Raw genomic sequence first — 21,069 nt, 5'->3', positions numbered from 1 at the left:
TGGTCCCTGCTGGAGCAGGTCCTGTCTTAGAGGTAGAGGCCACGGGTCTTCCGTGAGCATCTCTTGAATTTCCGGGTACCAAGTCCTTCTTGGCCAATCCGGAGCCACGAGTATAGTCTTTACTCCTCTCCTTCTTATGATTCTCAGTACTTTTGGTATGAGAGGAAGAGGAGGGAACACATACACTGACCGGTACACCCACGGTGTTACCAGAGCGTCCACAGCTATTGCCTGAGGGTCCCTTGTCCAGTTTTTTGTTGAGGCGAGACGCCATCATGTCCACCTTTGGTTTTTCCCAACGGTTTACAATCATGTGGAAGACTTCTGGGTGAAGTCCCCACTCCCCCGGGTGAAGATCGTGTCTGCTGAGGAAGTCTGCTTCCCAGTTGTCCACTCCCGGAATGAACACTGCTGACAGTGCTATCACATGATTTTCCGCCCAGCGAAGAATCCTTGCCACTTCCGTCATTGCCCTCCTGCTTCTTGTGCCGCCCTGTCTGTTTACGTGGGCGACTGCCGTGATGTTGTCCGACTGGATCAATACTGGCTGACCCTGAAGCAGAGGCCTTGCCTGACTTAGGGCATTGTAAATGGCCCTTAGTTCCAGGATATTTATGTGAAGTGACGTTTCCATGCTTGACCACAAGCCCTGGAAATTTTTTCCCTGTGTGACTGCTCCCCAGCCTCTCAGGCTGGCATCCGTGGTCACCAGGACCCAATCCTGAATGCCGAATCTGCGGCCCTCTAGGAGATGAGCACTCTGTAACCACCACAGGAGAGACACCCTTGTCCTTGGAGACAGGGTTATCCGCTGATGCATTTGAAGATGCGATCCGGACCATTTGTCTAGCAGATCCAACTGAAAAGTTCTTGCGTGGAATCTGCCGAATGGAATCGCTTCGTAAGAAGCCACCATCTTTCCCAGGACCCTTGTGCACTGATGCACTGACACCTGGCCTGGTCTTAGGAGTTTCCTGACTAGGTCGGATAACTCCCTGGCTTTCTCTTCCGGGAGAAACACCTTTTTCTGTACTGTGTCCAGAATCATCCCTAGGAACAGCAGACGTGTCGTCGGAATCAGCTGCGATTTTGGAATATTTAGAATCCATCCGTGCTGTCGTAGTACTATTTGAGATAGTGCTACCCCGACCTCTAACTGTTCTCTGGACCGTGCCCTTATCAGGAGATCGTCCAAGTAAGGGATAATTAAGACGCCTTTTCTTCGAAGAAGAATCATCATTTCGGCCATTACCTTGGTAAAGACCCGGGGTGCCGTGGACAATCCAAACGGCAGCGTCTGAAACTGATAGTGACAGTTCTGTACCACAAACCTGAGGTACCCTTGGTGAGAAGGGCAAATTGGGACATGGAGGTAAGCATCCTTGATGTCCAGAGACACCATGTAGTCCCCTTCTTCTAGGTTCGCTATCACTGCTCTGAGTGACTCCATCTTGAACTTGAACCTTTTTATGTAAGTGTTCAAGGCTTTCAGATTTAAAATGGGTCTCACCGAGCCGTCCGGCTTCGGTACCACAAACAGCGTGGAGTAATACCCCTTTCCCTGTTGTAGGAGGGGTACCTTGATTATCACTTGCTGGGAATACAGCTTGTGAATGGCTTCCAATACCGCCTCCCTGTCGGGGGTAGACGTTGGTAAAGCAGACTTCAGGAACCGGCGAGGTTCCAGGGGTCCACTTGCGAGTGAGCCCACTGCGCGCTGAAATTCTTGAGACGGGCCCCCACCGTGCCTGAGTCCGCTTGTAAGGCCCCAGCGTCATGCTGAGGACTTGGCAGAAGCGGGGGAGGGCTTCTGTTAGTGGGAAGAAGCTGTCTGTTGCAGTCTTTTTCCCCTTCCTCTGCCCCGGGGCAGATATGAGTGGCCTTTTGCCCGCTTGCCCTTATGGGGACGAAAGGACTGAGCCTGAAAAGACGGTATCTTTTTCTGCTGCGAGGTGACTTGGGGTAAAAAGGTGGATTTCCCAGCCGTTGCCGTGGCCACCAGGTCCGATAGACCGCCCCCAAATAACTCCTCCCCTTTATACGGCAATACTTCCATATGCCGTTTGGAATCCGCATCCCCTGACCACTGTCGCGTCCATAATCCTCTTCTGGCAGAAATGGACATCGCACTTACTCTTGATGCCAGAGTGCAAATGTCTCTCTGTGCATCTCGCATATATAGGAATGCATCCTTTAAATGCTCTATAGTCAATAATATATTGTCCCTGTCCAGGGTATCAATATTTTCAGTCAGGGAATCCGACCAAGCCACCCCAGCACTGCACATCCAGGCTGAGGCGATTGCTGGTCGCAGTATAACACCAGTATGAGTGTATATACTTTTAAGGATATTTTCCAGCCTCCTATCTGCTGGCTCCTTAAGGGCGGCCGTTTCTGGAGACGGTAACGCCACTTGTTTTGATAAGCGTGTGAGCGCCTTATCCACCCTAGGGGGTGTTTCCCAACGAGCCCTAACCTCTGGTGGGAAGGGATATAGTGCCAATAATTTTTTAGAAATTAGCAGTTTTTTGTCGGGGGTAACCCACGCTTCATCACACACTTCATTCAATTCATCCGATTCAGGAAAAACTACGGGTAGTTTTTTCACACCCCACATAATACCCCTTTTTGTGGTACTTGCGGTATCAGAGATGTGCAAAACCTCCTTCATTGCCGTGATCATGTAACGTGTGGCCCTACTGGAAAATACGTTTGTTTCTTCACCGTCGACACTGGAGTCAGTGTCTGTGTCTGGGTCCGTGTCGACCCACTGAGGTAACGGGCGTTTAATAGCCCCTGACGGTGTTTGAGACGCCTGGACAGGCACTAACTGAGCTGCCGGCTGTCTCATGTCGTCAACAGTTTTCTGTAACGTGCCGACACTGTCACGTAATTCCTTAATTACGGCCATCCATTCAGGTGTCGACTCCCTAGGGGGTGACATCACCATTATAGGCAATTGCTCCGCCTCCACATCATTTTCCTCCTGCTACATATCGACACACACGTACAGACACCCAGCACACACACAGGGAATGCTCTGATAGAGGACAGGACCCACTTAGCCCCTTGGGGAGACAGAGGGAGAGTTTGCCAGCACACACCAGAGCGCTATATATGTATAGGGACAACCTTACAATAAGTGTCTATCCCTTATAGCTGCTTATATCTGTTATTTTGCCAAATAAGTGCCCCCCTCTCTTTTTTACCCTGTTTCTGTAGTTGCAGGATGCAGGGGAGATTCTGGGAGCCTTCCTACCAGCGGAGCTGTGTGGGAAAAAATGGCGCTGTGTGCTGAGGAGATAGGCCCCGCCCCCTTCACGGCGGGCTCTTCTCCCGCTTTTTTCTGGAAAACTGGCAGGGGTTAAATACATCCATATAGCCCAGGAGCTATATGTGATGTATTTTTTGCCAAATAAGGTAAATTCATTGCTTCCCAGGGCGCCCCCCCCCAGCGCCCTGCACCCTCAGTGACCGAAGTGTGCTGAGAGCAATGGCGCACAGCTGCAGTGCTGTGCGCTACCTTATGAAGACAGGAAAGTCTTCTGCCGCCGATTTATGGACCTCTTCTTGCTTCAGCATCTGTAAGGGGGCCGGCGGCGCGGCTCCGGGACCCATCCATGGCTGGGCCTGTGATCGTCCCTCTGGAGCTAATGTCCAGTAGCCTAAGAAGCCCAATCCACTCTGCACGCAGGTGAGTTCGCTTCTTCTCCCCTTAGTCCCTCGATGCAGTGAGCCTGTTGCCAGCAGGTCTCACTGAAAATAAAAAACCTATTTAAACTTTTACTCTAAGCAGCTCAGGAGAGCCACCTAGATTGCACCCTTCTCGTTCGGGCACAAAATCTTAACTGAGGCTTGGAGGAGGGTCATAGGGGGAGGAGCCAGTGCACACCAGCTAGTCCTAAAGTTTTTACTTTGTGCCCAGTCTCCTGCAGAGCCGCTATTCCCCATGGTCCTTTCGGAGTCCCCAGCATCCACTAGGACTTTAGAGAAATGTAATTATAGAAAATGTTGCTTTGGAATCCGTTTTCATTGCATAAATTTATATACAGTGACAAATGTAAGCGAAAAAAGATTTTTTGTACAGAATCCTTCTGACTGAGATTTAAAAGGGAGGGCTCATTCACGACTGGCCAAAGACCAGCAGAACAAAAGGGTCCATACCCTAAATCTGAGAAGCTCCAACCCACCAATCCCATAGCCGCTTAATATCCTAGAGGAATATTTTCTCACACAATATAAAAATATGCTGGGACTAGTGGGAACATTTTGATTGCTGCGGACAGACGACTTATCAAATGCTCTAACTGGAGAATAGTGTGGAGGATGGCTGTAATCAGCGACAGCTCCTACCTTTTTGGGTAGGGGGCTGCCGCTATCCATGCCGGAGAGGAGAGAGCAAGCCCAGGCCAGCCAGGTCCCGCCGCCTGTGCAATGGATCTGGCAGGCGCTGGGACTGGCGCGTGCGCACAAGTGGCGGCATGACTGCGCATGCGCAAAACCCTGGCTTCTATGGACTGCATCTGCTGTAGCACATAGAAGCCGGATTGGCCTGACGATCATGCAGGGAGTGGCTTCCCACAGAAAGCCAGCTCTCTTCTAACACAGAAGCCGGCCTGGCTGCCCTAGAGGGAGAAATCACCTCCAAATGGGACTACATGTCCTGCGGAAGACTAGCAGGTAAGTATTTCAAACTTCCAATAGGAATTCTTGGTGAAATGGCGGATAGGTAGAATCCGTCGCTGGCTGTAATCCTACTTTAGCGCAAGCAGAGATCTGGAGGGAAATATCCCATTAGTTGGACATATCCAGGATTTACAAAACTATGTAGTCTCTAACCTTCCATGGAGTATTTGAAGTAGAGGTCATTCACATTGACCACAGTCTCTCCATCCTCTTCTCCGCTACGGAGGACGTGGATCCTTTTGATCAAGTCAACAATGACTTCATTCACTCCTCCAGAGAACATAACCACATCTTTGGGTCTCAGGATTTTCTGCCTCAGAACACTACGCATGGAAAGCCATTTCATTCCTTCCCTGTGGAGCGATAGCAAGTGCAAAATCAGGACCAAGCATCAATGTTACTACTAGATCGCTGGTGTTTTTCTCATCACAAATTATGCACTATGGCAGTGGCTCCCAAATTTCACCATTACCGTCCCAGTTTTAAGGATATACATGCACAGGTAGCTTAATTAGGGGTACATTTACTAAGCAGTGATAAGAGTGGAGAAATGAGTCAGGGGAGAAGTTGCCCATGGCAACCAATCAGCACTGAAGTAACATCTATAATTTGCATACTATAAAATGATACAGAGCTGCTGATTGGTTGATGGGGAAATTTCTCCACTGGCTCACTTCTCCGTTCTTATCACTGCTTAGTAAATGTACCCCTTAGTACCGCAGTCAATTTTGATTTAACCATCTGGACTCAAGCATGGATATCCTTAAAACTGGGACTGTAATGGCAGAATTTAAGAAACTCTTGAATGGGCTTCATTTGGAGTTAGAAGGGAATCCAGTTACTAGGTACAAATTTACACTTTGCTAAACCATATTGCAAAGGGGGAGAACACAGGTGGGGACATATGTGATCTTTATATTTTGCAGGGAAAATACTAGCTGCTCACTCACTTATACAAAACCACCCTGATAGTACTCACGCAGATATGAGACCAGTGGACCGTCCTCTCAGGTCTCTGTACTCCTGCCAAGACTCCATGTTAGCTCTTTGAGGGGCTTCTCTCTCAGCACGAAGAACCTGAGCAATCATGTCTCGGTCAGCAATGGAAACCACAAACTGAGGACCAAAGTGAGACTTGAATATCCGCCCGTATTCACGCGTGTGTTTCTGCTGCAATTTCACAGATTATAAAAGAAAATCAACAAATTAATCATATTTGCCATTTGATATTTTCTTCTGTGTATAGTAGGATGCAAGTGTCGTCCCATACATCCGTATATTACATTACATTTACACACACATTATATTATGTATGTATATAGCGCGCTGGTGCTAGGATTCTAGACACCCTAATCAGGGTTTCAAATTACCGCCAGAATTCGCCAATACAGCTCCAATCAGTTTACATAAACCCACGTTTTTATGACAACAGGATGAGTAATTTTTTATATGTACCACCAGTCTGTAAATGTATTACACTTTGCTGCAGAACCAGAGCACCCAATATGTCCATTTACCCTCTCGCCATAAACCCAATTCACCAATTCCCCCACTCAGCATCCATTAGCTTCCCTTAGTCAACACCCATTGACCCATTCCTCTCCAAGAATCTATCAATTCACCAGAACCCATTAACACATTCATCCATACCATCAGCACCCATTAACATCCCTCCACCAGTAACCCATTTATCCATTCACCACTAGCACCTGTTAACCCATTCACCTGAAGAATCCATGAATCAATTCACACACTCAGCACTCATTAAATCTTTCCTCTCTAAGGATCCATCAATTTACCTTCACAGCATCCACGGACACATTTGTTCATCCTGTCAGCACCCATTAACCTCTCCCCACCCAGCACCCTTCAATTCACACACTCAGCACTCATTAACTTTTTCCTCTCGAATCCATAAATCAATTCACCCTCACAACATCCATTAATACATTTGCTCACCCCGTTAGCACCCCTTAACCTTCCTCAGCCGAGCACCTATTCAGTTATCCACCCCAACCACTCATTAACCCCCCACAGCACAAATTACACCCCCCCCCCAAACCAGCACCTAGTAATCTTTTTACTCTAAGTATCCATTAACTGCCCACAGCATAACACCTATCAATTCACTAACACCACTCCTTAACCTCCCTCTCAGCACCCATAAACCCCCCTCCACCTATTAATACAGTCACTTTAAGCAACCGTTAACTCGCACCACAGCCTGCAACATGTATACATAAATAATAGCTGGTTGAGCTGTGGGCGTGGCGGTCACCAGCAGTAAGCATAATAATAAGGACATCCGTGACCGCCTTCATTTTTCTCACAGGCAGCCTCAGTGGGCCGCCCCTACAGGTCCCGTTGCCCCTAGGCAGCTGCCTAATATATAAGCCAGCCCCGTATATACGATATAACAGATGTATGAAACGGCAGTCAGATTCCAAGTTTCCTTTTTTAGGTCTGTTATATATATATATATATATATATATATATATATACACACACACATACATACACATATACACATACATACACTTGTAATAATGTACAAAGATACAGTAGTGAGGATATGGTAGGTTACCATGGAAGAACAAAGTGAAAGACAAAAAAGGATGGCGGGGAATTGAATTTACAAAACCAGTAAAGAAAAGCTAGCTCTAGCATTTACAAATATTCATTCTGAAGTTATTCAGAAAAGTCTGAAAACTAGAGGAAAAATAAATCGCTGCATGAAATAAACCCACTGTTAAATAGAATTCTCCTACAAGATGGCTGCCTCACCTGGTACCTTGTGAGAGTGGAATATACGGTATCCGGATTTTATAGTAGATTGACACTACTAAAGTAGACAGTCAGTAGGTTAACCACTATTTGTCGACATTCATTAGGTTGACATTGTAAAAGGTTGACATGGCAATGATTGACACATGAAAAGGTGGACAGGATTTTATTTTATTTTTTTTAAATGTCATTTTCAACTTTTTCATACTTTACCATCCACGTGGACCACTATTGGGAATAGTAACTTTGCCCGCAGCATGGCGGCCGAAGAGAGTCATGCAATGGGGCGCGGTGCACTAACTGAGGTTTCCGGTCACTTTACAGAGTAAACAACAGAAAACCCTCATGTCAACCTTTTCCTGTGTTGACCATTTTACCATGTCAATCAGGTTGTATGTCAACCATTTGGGGTTGACCTAGTGACTATCGACATTTTCCAGGTCGATCCTATGATCCATACCCGGAATATACAACCTGTGGAAGTTATTACCCAAAATGCCTTCCCCAACCCTGCATTATGCTTACTGTGCACTCTAGGTTTTCTTTTCTAGGGTGCGTGGATTGTCTATTGCGTTATTTATTTAAATCTTATTATGTGCATTGTTTTTGATGTCTGTAAAGCGCCTTGAGTCCTGTTGGAGAAAGAGCACTATATAAATAAAATTATTATTATTATTATCATCATCACAAAAAAAAAAAAAAAAAACATTTTACAGCTACAATAAAGATTGCTATGGAAGATAAGCAACAGATTTGAAAAGGAAAAATCAATTTGATTAACCTCCCACCATAATCAGCAATATGTTCCATCGTGTACTGCAGTATTTGCATGCAAGTTCCCACGCAAATCCTTCCGTGTTACAACTGGTTATTATCGGCTTTCCAAGAACTCATACAGTGAAACTCCAGTCTCTGGCCAGCAGGTGGCACACGATGTGCAAGACTGGCACCAACAGTATGTGCCAAGAACTATTTTCCAGCTGCATCAGTCACAGGTGTAAGACCAGCAGTATGCCGTAATGGAAAGAGAAGGATTATTTCAGGGGTGGTAAAAGATTTAATCAGTGTCACTTTATACCCAAGAAAGAAGTCCCCCCCCCCCCCCCCCCCCCCAGCACCCCCCCCCCCCCCCCTCTGCACCAGTTGCTGAAGCTTCCACATGAAAAATACATAAAGGGCCAAATGTAATAGAGCGAGAGTTTCAGAAAGTTAGAGATTTGGGGAGGTTTTGCAGTTTTGTTTTTTAAAGTGGCAATCATTTACACTGCAAAACCAGGTTGATCTTGCTGTGTAAATGATTGCCACTTTAAATAAAAAAAAAAAAACCTGCAAAACCTCCCCAAATCTCTCACTTTTTAAAACTCTCACTCTATTACATTTGGCGCACAGTCTTTCTATAAAATTTAGCAGTCCTACAGTACATGCAGAACTTGCCTTGCCATACCATGAAACTTAGGGGTTTCAGAACATACTTGCCGACTTTGCTCTCTCCGGGAGAGAACAGCCAGGTCGGCTTAGCAGGGGGTCGGTCAGTGACGTGCTGTGCAGAGGGGGGCGGGCCAGAGGCGGAACGGGGGCATGGCTGCGAGATCGCGTCATGTAAGCCACACCCCCGCTGTGTAATGCTGCTATTACCAGCATTATACAGCAGGGGGCGTGGCTATGATGACGCAATTCAACAAGAATCGCGTTATCGCCTGCCCGAACCGCCCACTTCACTCGCTAAGTGGGCGGCTGGGCAGGGGGGACCCCTGAAATCGGGAGACTTGCCTGCTCTTCCTAGGGGCTGGGAGGGTCACCCGATTTTCGGGAGCCTCCCGGCCATTCCGGGATAGTAGGCAAGTATGTTTCAGAGACAGAAATATTTTAGATTATATATCTATATCTGTTTTGTGTTTTGGTTCTGGTTCCATCTTCGTGTTTTGGATCTGAATTGGTTTTGCCAAAAACACCCTTTTCGTGTTTTGGATCTGGATGATTTTTTGAAAAACAAAACCAAAAACATAAAAATAGCTAAAATCACAGAATTTGGGGGTAATTTGATCCTACTGTATTAATAAACCTCAATAACATTAATTTCCCCTTACTTCCAGTCTATTCTGAACACTGAACATCTCACAGTATTGTTTTTAGGCCAAAAGGTTGCACCGAGGTGGCTGTATGACTAAGTTAAGCAACACAAGTGTGCGGCACAAACACGTGGCCCATCTAGGAGTGGCACTGCAGTGGCAGACAGGATGGCAGATTTACAAAACATGCCCCAAACAGCACATCATGCAAGGAAGAAAAAGAGGTGCAATGAGGTAGCTGTATGACTAAAGCTAAGCGACACAAGTGTGCGGCACAAACATGGGACGTGCTGGAATTTGCCCAGATGTAATACACGCACAATATTTGTGGCACAGGACAGCGTACCCCTAAACCCCACACACGGCAAAGCCTGTAAAAAAAAAAAAAAAAAAAAAAAAACTGGTTTCAGAGTCAGGCGGGAAAACCCGAGCAGGACTCAGATCCGGGCTCGGGTAGTGAAGTTTGGTAGGGTTTGGCTCTCAGAGAACCGAACCCGCTCATCGCTATTAGAGATTTTATTTATTACCGTATATATATATATATATATATATATATATATATATATATATATATGATTTTTTTATATTTCTATGTATGGGTGTCCTTTCTTACAATTTCTTCAGTCACGCCAGATAGCCCCTCTCTGCATGCAAGGTCTTGTGCGACTCCACACCGACCAACTTTCTTGCATAGATAAAACATCTCGGAACGATAAAATTAAATTTCTAGCTTATACTGATCTATTTGACGTGCTACATTTGTACATCTGTGTGCGGTTGAGTCTGAATCTGTGTATGGAGAGCTGCGATGCGAGCATTGGCGTTTTATTTCTCACACCAAGTTCCATTGTGCTTCAACTGCAAGTGTGTGTGTGTGTGTGTGTGTGTGTGTGTGTGTGTGTGTGTGTGTAAAAACAACCCTTTGCCATTAGCGTCACAAACCAGCACCTATGGTACATTGACCGGCTTTTTGCTGCATAAGCGATGCAATGAAGCAAACGTTAAAGGAAAATACTGTACGCTACTTATCTCAGAGTGCCTCAGTTTCATAAGATAAGACGTCTCACACCATATGGCTAATGGACAACCAGTAAGTGAGGACACATCTGTGTTTATTAAAAAAACCCATTCTATAGCCATTTGTACACCATTTCATCCATACCAGCTGAACAATCCAATCTTCTGATTTAACCAACAGTCATTACCAGTTATCTATGACAACTATGATAACTGTGACCAACATTTAAAACAATAGAGTCCTATTTATTTGCATTCAAAATTAAAATGTGAGAAAATATATTTCACCAAAACGCGCCAGATAACTTTCACTCAAAATTTAGAATTATACTCTTGCTGGGACATACGTTCCATTAAGAGTCTCAGGCGGTGAACAGCTGAAAGTAGAATGATAGTTTACGTCATCTGCTTCCTGGATGGGTTCACCATGCACTTATGCACGAGTCCCTGGAGGATTCCTCTCCTATATAATCTGCAAAGGAGTAGCCCAAAGGCTACTACAGGCTAACACCATCTTCAGATGGCATTAGTGGCCGAGGCCAAGTCTATCCATCCCAACCTGTGCTGTCCAAACTATGGCTGTATAGAACTCCTCGGCTAGAGGGTCTATTCATGGCCGGGGATTGCGGCATTGGAGGGGGATTGTTTTCCCAGGTGTAGCTGCGGAGGGATAGTTTGCCTGGGGTACACCACTTACTTGTTCGGCCGTGGGTGTTAATTTTTCTGGTGGGGTGTGGGCAAAGGCTGCCAGTGATCGCAAAAACATGCTATGGTGCGTATTTTACCTGAGAATTAATGGTGGGTACTGAAAAATAAAAAAACAGGGTCCCTCAGGACGCACTCTGACCAGCAGCAATGTCCTGTGCTGTCCATCAGTTTCAGCCTCCACGACAGCAGAGGGAGGAACTTGGAAGGGGAGGCGGCCATGGAGAGTGTGTTCTCCCACCCCGCCTCCCCTCACCGTCTGCTCCGCACGCACATGACAGGAATCAGCCTGCTGTGTATACTGTAGCTCCATGGGCAGGCTGGTGACATGTGAAAATCCACGGTGCCACTCTACGGTGAGCTACAGGAGCCAGACTGCAGAGAAAGCAGGAAGATGCCAGCAGTAAGTGGTAGGACAAGAGGCAGCTGCGGGTGATACAGCATGAGGGTGATATGGGCAGGAATAGGACAGTCAGGTTGGAGAAGAGTAGGGGGAAGCTCCTGCAGGAACAGACCCGCACCGTTCATCCCCTCTAACCTGCTGCTTAATATTGTAATCTGCTCCTCTGACCCACTTCTTACCCTCCACCCTATCACCCGCTCCCCTCTTCCATGATACCCTTTTGGAGCTCCACAGGGCAGAGGAGCTGAGTAGTACTGGAGGGATGTGAGAACTGCCCCCTCCCCCTTTCCCCTGTGTTTATAACAACTGTTTCTTTCCTCCCCTCCTTCCACTATGTGTATATAAGTAATAACTGCCCCCACCCCCACACCTTCCGCTATGCGCTACCTGGTGCAAAGTGTATAACATGCTCTTGTGGTACCCAGGACTTTTTGGAACTACAGGTCACAGCATGTCTGCTTGAGAATTGCTGAGGCAGGCTGTATATAACCCAGCACAGCCTTTTTCTTTGGAACCTGCAGAGACAGCATGGGTTAATGCAGCGAAGAGTGTTTTGCTGCTGAACAGGCACAGATCTCCTCACTTGCACCTGATTGGCTCCTCTAATGGTGTATACACACGGTGAGATTCTGTCTTATGTTCGATTTTCACTTTGCGATTTACCCTGAACTCCCCACCGATTTTGACTAACTTTTCTTTAGATTTGAACTATGTGTGCTTACGATTTTGGCTCATGTGAGATTTTGACTATCTAGCTACTTGCACTATGAACTAGATAGCACACCGATCTAGCAAGGATTGACTTGCCTGCACAGTCTATATTTTCTTGCGATGCCGATCTAGCGGAACCGCGCATCGGGATCGCAAGGTGACTTTCACCTTGCGATCTGCACTAACTTTTCTTACGATTTTGACTATATAGTCAGAATCGTAAGAAAAAATCTCACTGTGTGTACACACCATAAGAGAGGGAACCCTGGATATGGAATGTTGACCTGGACAGAGGGAAGTGATATACATTGGCATGCTAAAGTATTCACCCTCCTTAGCTTTTTACCTATTTTGTTACATTACAACCTGTGATTTTATTTTTTTGTCTGAATTTTATGTGATGGATCTGCACAAAATAGTGGTTGGTGAAGTGAAATGAGAAAAATGTATATAAAAAATAATTTTTATAAATAAAAATCTGAAACTTAGCACGTGCATATGTATTCACCCCCTTTTCTAAGAAGCCCCTCAAAAGTTCTAGTGCAATCAATTACCTTCAGAAGTCACATAATTAGTGAAATGTAGTCCACCTGTGTGCAATCTAAGTGTCACATGATCTGTCAGTATAAACACACCTTTTCTAAAAGACCCCAGAGGCTGCAACACCACTAAGCAAGAGGCATCACACCATGAAGACCAAGGAGCTCTCCAAACAAGTCAGGGACAAAGTTGTTGAGAAGTACAAGTCAGGGTTGGGTTATAAAAAAAATATCCAAATCTTTAATGATCCACCGGAGCACCATCAAATCCATCATCTTCAAATGGAAAGAACATGGGTGGGTCATTCAGAGTTGATCATAGCCGTGATAAATTTAGCACAGCTACGATCATCCGTACTGGGTGGGCGGGCGCCCCGCATGTCAGTCCCTGCCCCGTCGCCGAAGTAAAAAAGCTTTTGTACTTCAGGAGTAGCTCCGGGCCAGCACAGCTTTTGCTCGCTGGCCAGGAGCTACTCGTCGCTGCCTGGCTCGGCGCATGCGCAGTTCTGACCTGATCGCTGAGCTACGATAAACTGCAGTGAGCGATCAGGTCAGAATGACCCCCATGGTACCAAGAGAGGGCCAGCCATTAAAACTCACAGACCGGGCAAGGAGGGCATTAAATCAGAGTGGCAGTACAGAGACGAAAGGTAACCCTGAAGGAGCTGCAGAATTCCACAGCAGAGACTGTTGTATCTGCGCATGTGACCACAATAAGCCGTACACTCCATAGAGCTGGGCTTTATGAAAGAGTGGCCAGAAAAAAGCAATTTAGTGTTAAAAAGAAGGCACGTTTTGAGTTTGCCAAAAGGCATGTGGACGACTCCCCAAATGTATGGAGGAAGGTGCTCTGGTCAGATGAGACTAAAATGTAACTATTCAACCACCAAGGAAAACGCTATGTCTGGCGCAAACCCAACACATCCCATCACCCCAAAATCACAATCCCCACAGTGAAACATGGTGGTGGCTACATCATGCTTTGGGGATGTATTTCAGCAGCAGGGACTGGGAAACTGCTTCAAGGCGAGGGAAAGATAGATGGTGCTAAATACATTAATATTCTTGAGCAAAATCTGTTTCAGTCTGCCTGTGATTTGAGACTGGGACGGAGGTTCACCTTCCAGCAGGACAATGACCCGAAGCATACTGCTAAAGAAACACTCAAATGGTTTAAAGGGGAAACAGTTAAATGTGTTGGAATGGCCTAGTCAAAGCCCAGGTCTCAATCCAATTGAGAATCTGTGGTCAGACTTGAAGATTGCTGTTCACAAGCGGAAACCATCCAACATGAAGGAGCTGGAGCAGTTTTGCCTTGAGGAATGGGCAAAAATCCCAGAGGCAAGCTCATAGATACTTATCCAAAGCGACTTCCAGCTGTAATTGCCGCAAAAGATGGCTCTACAAAGTACTGACTTTAGGAAGGTGAATAGTTATGCATGCTGAAGTTTTCTGTTATTTTGTCCTATTTGTTTGCTTCACAATAAAAAAATAAATAAATAAATAAGAATTTACTCACCGGTAATTCTATTTCTCGTAGTCCGTAGTGGATGCTGGGACTCCGTAAGGACCATGGGGAATAGCGGCTCCGCAGGAGACTGGGCACAACTATAAAGAAAGCTTTAGGTCTAACTGGTGTGCACTGGCTCCTCCCACTATGACCCTCCTCCAGACTTCAGTTAGGATACTGTGCCCGGAAGAGCTGACACAATAGGGAAGGATTTTGAATCCCGGGTAAGACTCATACCAGCCACACCAATCACACCGTATAACTCGTGATACAATACCCAGTTAACAGTATGATAACAACTGAGCCTCTCAACAGATGGCTCAACAATAACCCTTTAGTTAAGCAATAACTATATACAAGTATTGCAGACAATCCGCACTTGGGATGGGCGCACAGCATCCACTACGGACTACGAGAAATAGAATTACCGGTGAGTAAATTCTTATTTTCTCTGACGTCCTAAGTGGATGCTGGGACTCCGTAAGGACCATGGGGATTATACCAAAGCTCCCAAACGGGCGGGAGAGTGCGGATGACACTGCAGCACCGAATGGGCAAACTCTAGGTCCTCCTCAGCCAGGGTGTCAAACTTGTAGAATTTAGCAAACGTGTTTGACCCCGACCAAGTAGCTGCTCGGCAAAGCTGAAGAGCCGAGACCCCTCGGGCAGCCGCCCAAGAAGAGCCCACCTTCCTCGTGGAATGGGCTTTCACTGATTAAGGATGCGGCAGTCCAGCCGCAGAATGTGCAAGCTGAATCGTACTACAGATCCAGCGAGCAATAGTCTGCTTTGAAGCAGGTGCACCCAACTTGTTGGGCGCATACAGGATAAATAGCGAGTCAGTCTTTCTGACTCCAGCTGTCCTGGAAACATATATTTTCAGGGCCCTGACTACGTCTAACAACTTGGAAGCCTCCAAGTCATTTGTAGCCGCAGGCACCACAATAGGTTGGTTCAGATGAAACGCTGACACCACTTTAGGGAGAAACTGGGGACGAGTCCTCAATTCTGCCCTATCCATATGGAAAATCAGATAAGGGCTTTTATATGACAAAGCTGCCAATTCTGATACACGCCTGGCCGAAGCCAAGGCCAGCAACATGACCACTTTCCACGTGAGATATTTCAATTCCACGGTTTTAAGTGGCTCAAACCAATGTGACTTTAGGAACTCCAACACCACGTTGAGATCCCAAGGTGCCACTGGAGGCACGAAAGGGGGCTGAATATGCAGCACTCCCTTAACAAAAGTCTGAACTTCAGGCAGTGAAGCCAGTTCTCTCTGGAAGAAAATCGACAGAGCCGAAATCTGGACCTTAATGGAACCCAATTTTAGGCCCATAGTCACCCCTGACTGTAGGAAGTGCAGGAAACGGCCCAGCTGAAATTCTTCTGTTGGGGCCTTCCTGGCCTCACACCACACAACATATTTTCGCCAAATGCGGTGATAATAGTTCGCGGTCACTTCTTTCCTAGCTTTAATCAGCGTAGGAATGACTTCCTCCGGAATGCCCTTTTCCTTCAGGATCCGGTGTTCAACCGCCTTGCTGTCAAACGCAGCCGCGGTAAGTCTTGGAACAGACAGGGCCCCTGCTGCAGCAGGTCCTGTCTGAGCGGTAGAGGCCATGGGTCCTCTGATATCATTTCTTGAAGTTCCGGGTACCAAGCTCTTCTTGGCCAATCCGGAACAATGAGTATAGTTCTTACTCCTCTTCTCCTTATTATCCTCAGTACCTTTGGTATGAGAGGAAGAGGAGGGAACACATAAACCGACCGGTACACCCACGGTGTCACTAGAGCGTCCACAGCTATCGCCTGAGGGTCTCTGGACCTGGCGCAATATCTTTCTAGCTTTTTGTTTAGGCGGGACGCCATCATGTCCACCTGTGGCCTTTCCCAACGGTTTACAATCATTTGGAAGACTTCTGGATGAAGTCCCCACTCTCCCGGGTGGAGGTCGTGCCTGCTGAGGAAGTCTGCTTCCCAGTTGTCCACTCCCGGAATGAACACTGCTGACAGTGCTAACACGTGATTTTCCGCCCATCGGAGAATCCTTGTGGCTTCTGCCATCGCCGTCCTGCTTCTCGTGCCGCCCTGTCGGTTTACATGGGCGACCGCCGTGATGTTGTCTGACTGGATCAGTACCGGCTGGTTTTGAAGCAGGGGTTTTGCCTGACTTAGTGCATTGTAAATGGCCCTTAGTTCCAGAATATTTATGTGCAGGGAAGTCTCCTGACTTGACCATAGTCCTTGGAAGTTTCTTCCCTGTGTGACTGCCCCCCAGCCTCGAAGGCTGGCATCCGTGGGCACCAGGACCCAGTCCTGTATGCCGAATCTGCGGCCCTCTTGAAGATGAGCACTCTGCAGCCACCACAGCAGAGACACCCTTGTCCTTGGAGACAGGGTTATCAGACGATGCATCTGAAGATGCGATCCGGACCACTTGTCCAACAGGTCCCACTGAAAAGTTCTTGCATGAAACCTGCCGAATGGAATCGCTTCGTAAGAAGCTACCATTTTTCCCAGGATCCGCGCGTGCAGTGATGCACCGACACCTGTTTTGGTTTTAGGAGGCCTCTGACTAGAGATGACAGCTCCTTGGCCTTCTCCTTCGGGAGAAACACTTTTTTCTGTTCTGTGTCCAGAACCATCCCCAGGAATAGTAGACGTGTCGTAGGGACCAGCTGTGACTTTGGGATGTTTAAAATCCAGCCGTGCTGTTGTAGCACTTCCCGAGATAGTGCTACCCCGACCAACAACTGCTCTCTGGACCTCGCCTTTATCAGGAGATCGTCCAAGTACGGGATAATTAAAACGCCCTTCTTTCGAAGGAGTATCAAGACCCTCGGAGCCGTGGATAGACCGAACGGCAACGTCTGGAATTGGTAATGACAATCCTGTACCACAAATCTGAGGTACTCCTGGTGAGGATGGTAAATGGGGACATGCAGGTAAGCATCCTTGATGTCCAGTGATACCATGTAATCCCCCTCGTCCAGGCTTGCAATAACCGCCCTGAGCGATTCCATCTTGAACTTGAATTATTTTATATGTGTTCAAGGATTTCAAATTTAAAATGGGTCTCACCGAACCGTCCGGTTTCGGTACCACAAACATTGTGGAATAGTAACCCCTTCCTTGTTGAAGTAGGGGTACCTTTACTATCACCTGCTGTGAATACAGCTTGTGAATTGCCTGTAACACTGCCTCCCTGCCTGAGGGAGCGGTTGGCAAGGCAGATTTGAGGAAACGGCGGGGAGGAGACGTCTCGAATTCCAGCTTGTACCCCTGAGATACTATCTGAAAGATCCAGGGATCCACCCGTGAGCGAGCCCACTGATTGCTGAAAAATTTGAGACGGGCCCCCACCGTACCTGGCTCCGCCTGTGGAGCCCCAGCGTCATGCTGTGGACTTAGAGGAAGCGGGGGAGGACTTTTGCTCCTGGGAACTGGCTGTATGCTGCAGCTTCTTTCCCTTACCTCTGCCTCTGGGCAGAAAGGACGCGCCTTTAACCCGCTTGCCCCTATTTGGCCAAAAGGACTGTACCTGATAATACGGTGCTTTCTTTGGTTGTGAGGGAACATGGGGTAAAAATGTAGACTTCCCAGCTGTTGCTGTGGAAACGAGGTCCGAGAGACCATCCCCGAACAACTCCTCACCCTTATAAGGCAGAACTTCCATGTGTCTTTTGGAATCTGCATCTCCTGTCCACTGCCGAGTCCATAACCCTCTCCTGGCAGAAATGGACATTGCACTAATTTTGGATGCCAGCCGGCAAATATCCCTCTGTGCATCCCTCATGTATAAAAGTGCGTCTTTTACATGCTCTACGGTTAGCAATATAGTGTCCCTGTCTAGGGTATCTATATTTTCTGACAGGGAATCTGACCACGCAGCAGCAGCACTGCACATCCAGGCTGAAGCAATAGCCGGTCTCAGTATAACACCTGTGTGTGTATATATGGATTTCAGGATAGCCTCCTGCTTTCTATCAGCAGATTCCTTCAGGGCGGCCGTATCCGGAGACGGTAGTGCCACCTTCTTTGACAAACGTGTGAGCGCTTTATCCACCCTAGGGGATGTTTCCCAGCGTGACCTATCCTCTGGCGGGGGTGGTCTTCTGTTTGCCGGCGGTCGGGCTCCCGGCGCTCAGTATACCGGCGCCGGGAGCCCGACAGCCGGAATACTGACAATTATTTTCCCTCGTGGGGGTCCACGACCCCCATAGAGGGAGAATAAAATAGTGTGGCGCGCGTAGCGCGCCACCGTGCCCGTAGCGTGGCGAGCGCAGCGAGCCCGCAAGGGGCTCATTTGCGCTCGCCAAGCTGTCGGTAAGCCGGCGGTCGGGCTCCCGGCGCCGGGATGCTGGTCGCCGGGAGCCCGACCGCCGGCCAGCCGTAGTGAACCCTCTGGCGGGAAAGGGTACGCCATTAGTAACCTCTTAGAAATTACCATCTTTTTATCAGGGGAAGCCCACGCTTCTTCACACACTTCATTTAACTCCTCAGATGGAGGAAAAGCTACTGGTAGTTTTTTCTCTCCAAACATAATACCCTTTTTTGTGGTACCGGGGGTTACATCAGAAATGTGCAACACATTTTTCATTGCCTCAATCATGTAACGTGTGGCCCTACTGGAAGTTACATTAGTCTCGTCGTCGTCGACACTGGAGTCAGTATCCGTGTCGACATCTGTGTCTGCCATCTGAGGTAGCGGACGTTTTAGAGCCCCTGATGGCTTTTGAGACGCCTGGGCAGGCACAGGCTGAGAAGCCGGCTGTCCCACGTTAGGTATGTCGTCAAACCTTTTATGTAAGGAGTCGACACTGTCGCGTAATTCCTTCCACAGCACCATCCACTCAGGTGTCGACCCCGCAGGGGGTGACATCACATTTACAGGCATCTGCTCCGCCTCCACATATGCATCCTCATCAAACATGTCGACACAGCCGTACCGACACACCGCAAACACACGGGGAATGCTCTGACAGAGGACAGGACCCCACAAAGCCCTTTGGGGAGACAGAGAGAGAGTATGCCAGCACACACCAGAGCGCTATATAACACAGGGATCCCACTATAAATAAGTGTTTTCCCTTATAGCTGCTTTTTTATATATCATATATGTATTTCTATACTGCGCCTAAATTTAGTGCCCCCCCTCTCTTTTTTACCCTTCTGTAGTGTTCAGACTGCAGGGGAGAGCCAGGGAGCTTCCTTCCAGCGGAGCTGTGAGGGAAAAATGGCGCCAGTGTGCTGAGGGAGATGGCCCCGCCCCTTTTTTGGCGGACTTTCTCCCGCTTTTTCTTGAATACTGGCAGGGGTAATTATACATCTATATAGCCTCTAGGACTATATATGATGTAGATTTGCCAGCCAAGGTGTCATATATTGCCCTCAGGGCGCCCCCCCCAGCGCCCTGCACCCATCAGTGACCGGAGTGTGAGGTGTACATGAGGAGCAATGGCGCACAGCTGCAGTGCTGTGCGCTACCTTGGTGAAGACCGAAGTCTTCTGCCGCCGATTTTCCGGACCTCTTCATGCTTCTGGCTCTGTAAGGGGGACGGCGGCGCGGCTCCGGGAACGAACACCAAGGTCGGGTCCTGCGGTCGATCCCTCTGGAGCTAATGGTGTCCAGTAGCCTAAGAAGCCCAAACTACCACCTGTTAGGTAGGTTCGCTTCTTCTCCCCTTAGTCCCTCGCTGCAGTGAGTCTGTTGCCAGCAGATCTCACTGTAAAATAAAAAACCTAAATATACTTTCTAGGAGCTCAGGAGAGCCCCTAGTGTGCATCCAGCTCAGCCGGGCACAGGATTCTAACTGAAGTCTGGAGGAGGGTCATAGTGGGAGGAGCCAGTGCACACCAGTAGTCTAAAGCTTTCTTTATAGTTGTGCCCAGTCTCCTGCGGAGCCGCTATTCCCCATGGTCCTTACGGAGTCTCAGCATCCACTTAGGACGTCAGAGAAAACAAAAATAAACAAACAACAACACCATCTTCAAAGTTGTAGGCATGTTCTGTGAATGAAATGATGCAAACAATCCATTTTAGTTCCAGGTTGTGAGGTAACAAAACATGAAAAATGCAAAGGGGGTGAATACTTTGGCAAGGCACTGTATGACCCTGCTCTTGTTTGCAGAGGGAGAGAGAGGCCCCACGTGCACTGCTGACAGGACCACGGAAGCCAGGGCTGGTGATACATGTGGGGGTCAGGACAGAGACAGCCTCAGACAGAGTGTGATTACAGAGCACGGTCTTGTGTCCTACGTGCACAACAGCGTAACCCAGGGAGAGCAGCCTCAGAAGTACGGAGCAGAGAACAGGGGAAACCCCTGTATCAGTGTGTTGCCGAGAGCTGATGCAGAGTGGGAGGAGAGAGAGAGAGGAGAGAGAGAGAGCGAGAGACACCCCTCAGCAACCTATACAAACGCTGAGAGTGAGTGAGTGAGTGAGTGAGTGAGTGAGTGAGTATCCGCCTACCCCATATAATATAAGTCTGGGGCTCCTGGTCAAACCATTCACAGGGAGTGTTTGGGACAGTTATGGGACAATCAGTCTTATCAAATTAAAGGAAACCTACACCAATTTGTGGAGAAGTACTTACCAGTTTGGGAGGAAAAGGGTATTATTACAGCCAGTGACCATGC

At 47.7% G+C, this 21,069-nt stretch overlaps 1 protein-coding gene across 4 annotated transcripts in view; it reads right to left on the bottom strand.

Moving 5' to 3' along the window:
• LOC134944995 (cytochrome P450 27C1) overlaps nt 1-21,069 on the bottom strand; it is a 124,378-nt gene that overhangs the window by 34,331 nt on the left and 68,978 nt on the right. For 2 of the 4 annotated variants that reach the window (XM_063933969.1, XM_063933972.1), the window contains exons 2-3: nt 5,666-5,856; nt 4,840-5,039 (exon numbers count right to left, since the gene is read on the bottom strand). In XM_063933969.1, coding sequence (XP_063790039.1) covers nt 4,840-5,039; nt 5,666-5,856 — 391 coding nt within the window. Of the gene's footprint in view, nt 1-4,839; nt 5,040-5,665; nt 5,857-7,995; nt 8,068-21,069 lie in introns of those variants that run through there. The other 2 variants (XM_063933971.1, XM_063933970.1) reach the window with 2 other exon arrangements.

Source organism: Pseudophryne corroboree, chromosome 7 (genome assembly GCF_028390025.1).
Source record: "Pseudophryne corroboree isolate aPseCor3 chromosome 7, aPseCor3.hap2, whole genome shotgun sequence".
In the NCBI taxonomy this organism is placed as follows: domain Eukaryota; kingdom Metazoa; phylum Chordata; class Amphibia; order Anura; family Myobatrachidae; genus Pseudophryne; species Pseudophryne corroboree.
This window is presented reverse-complemented; position numbering and strand designations above follow the sequence as displayed.